Source organism: Elephantulus edwardii, unplaced genomic scaffold, assembly GCF_000299155.1.
Source record: "Elephantulus edwardii isolate Elephantulus edwardi_28Jun2011 unplaced genomic scaffold, EleEdw1.0 scaffold00017, whole genome shotgun sequence".
NCBI classification, from domain to species: domain Eukaryota; kingdom Metazoa; phylum Chordata; class Mammalia; order Macroscelidea; family Macroscelididae; genus Elephantulus; species Elephantulus edwardii.
The window spans coordinates 30,079,373-30,081,578 of record NW_006399767.1 but is presented as its reverse complement, the minus strand read 5'-3'; the positions used below and the strand labels follow the sequence as shown (position 1 = coordinate 30,081,578).

Here is a 2,206-nt window from a genome sequence, read left to right as displayed (position 1 = left end):
GTGGTTCCTGTGAAGCCAAACACTGTGGCACTGATGAGTCAAATGCAAGAATGGTTACCCATGGTAGACAGTGTTTGGTGAAGCTCCCAGATTAAAACAAGCTTGTAAACAGGAGTGGCATCCGCTTCCACAATAGCTTGCCTCTGGAAACTCTATGAACCGGGAAAAAGGACAAAAGTTATACAGGTGGTGTCCTGGACTTTCCTTCATAGTGTCACTATGAGTTGCCTGTGACTCAATGGCACTTAACAACAACAGTTTGTTATTAAGTTGATGGTAAAGAGCCAAGAGTTGTTGAATCCACTGTTCCACAGTTACCTCAGATGTATCAAAATATACCTGTGTTGTATGGAAGTAAAAATTCAAATTATGTATTCCTGAGTTCAAACTCTTGACAAAATATCATAACTATACCCATAATTTTGCTCTCAAGTATCAAGACATGGCATCCCTGAATATTTTGTTTATTACAACTTACCTTTCTCTTCTTTAAATTGGTCTGAAAAAAATAGAGAAAAATAAGTTTTAAGGATCAAAAGGTTTAATAACATGGTGAAGTTCTGACTATCGATAGGTGGCCAGATTAGCTATTGAAAATCATGACTGATAATTTTAAAGGATGATTCCTAATAACCAACCACTTAGAATGATTGCACCCCTGGTCCAGGCACTAAAGCTGAAGTAAAAAAAAAAAAACAAAAAAAAAAACAACCCAGAAAATATAAGCTTACTTTTTAGGAAACTGTCTTAAGCACATTATAGGAATTGTGTTGCTTAGAGGAAGCACTCTTATCATGGAAACTCGAGGAAACTAAGTGCAACAAAAGCTCTGTTTTACACTTTCATACAGGAGTGAGACAGTAGGAAAGCTTGGAATTACATTCACAGTAAAAAGTAACACTTCTCAAGAGGTAACTGAACAAACTATTTCATTGGATTAGCATCATCAAAAAAATTTCATTTTAATATGATAAAAGATTTAGCATCATTTTAAGGACCTTGTAAAAATATGATGGATATTTTTCCCTTTAGATTGCCCTGTTCTTAAATGTTGAAGTAGCAGCACTAATTGTTTTTATTTGATCTATATACAAGTTTATCAGTGGCAATGAAAGTTATAAAGAGAAATTAAAAATCATGTTGTAAATAGTTCACAATTTTCTAATCCTAAACTTTTCCTGCTAAATTGAAGAAATAATGGCTTGTTCCATATTAAGACACTCTGATGTTTTCCTGTTATGTGCTAATGTACCAGAATCCAATTTAACATTTTTATTTAAAAAAAAAAGAAGTGAAATCTCAGCTAGAGTAATTCTTTTTTAAAATCTACTTGTCATAGACTGTTTGACTATCATCACTCTATTATTATCAGATTATTGGGTTGTGAGCCAGTAACCAGTACATGATGAATTTTCTCTGACATAATGCATTGGTGTGTATAAATGCACAATGTATTATATTCTAAGGAGTCCCCATCACTAAGCACAAATTTCACCACCGGTTCAGGCACTGAGGCTCAAGTCATAAAGTTGAGAAAATAGGCTTGATTTTCAGGAAGAACTCTAAAGCACTTTTTAGGATTTGGATTGCCTAGAAAAAGCATTCTTTTTTTAAGAAAATTTTATTATTTTTGTGTGCGTGTACCGTCAAATGAGATCTGACTGGTACGGGAGGAGATTGCCCCTCCTTCCCCGGCAGAGCATCTGGTGGATTCGAACCGTGCACCTCTGGGATTGTAGTTGCAGCTTCTTGCCACTTATTGTGTAATCTTGAGCAAAGCAGATACAAAAATAGCTCTGTCTAATACTTTGTTACAGCAGACTGACTCTTCTCTCACACTAGGCAGGAGGAGCTATTGCTAGTATCCTGAAAAAAAAATTTAAAATACTGCATGTGTTAAAGTTAATTCAAGAATGAGACTAATATGACTGATGGGAGAACAATACAGAAAAGAGAAATGGACAAATGAAATTTTAACAATAAAAATTAATAAAAACCATAAAAGGGAAAAGGCATGAAAATACATTCAGAGGAAGTTTAATGGCAGAAATAATTTCCTTAGAAGAGAATACCTTGTCTGTAAATGGAATGCAGAAGCTTACCATTTTCTTTTTTAAGTAGTTCTGAAAAGGAAGTAAAGGGGGGGAATCATTTGTTTTAAAATAAGAACAAAACAAACAAATACATTTTCCAAAGCATTTTCCAT

General features: G+C 34.2%; 1 protein-coding gene across 1 annotated transcript in view; it reads right to left on the bottom strand.

The window, feature by feature from the left end:
- Positions 1-2,206, bottom strand: part of LOC102876129 (butyrophilin subfamily 1 member A1-like) — a 128,496-nt gene that overhangs the window by 102,471 nt on the left and 23,819 nt on the right. Inside the window, exon 8 of the mRNA XM_006882209.1 lies at positions 479-499. Coding sequence (XP_006882271.1) covers positions 479-499 — 21 coding nt within the window. The remainder of the gene's footprint in view (positions 1-478; positions 500-2,206) is intronic.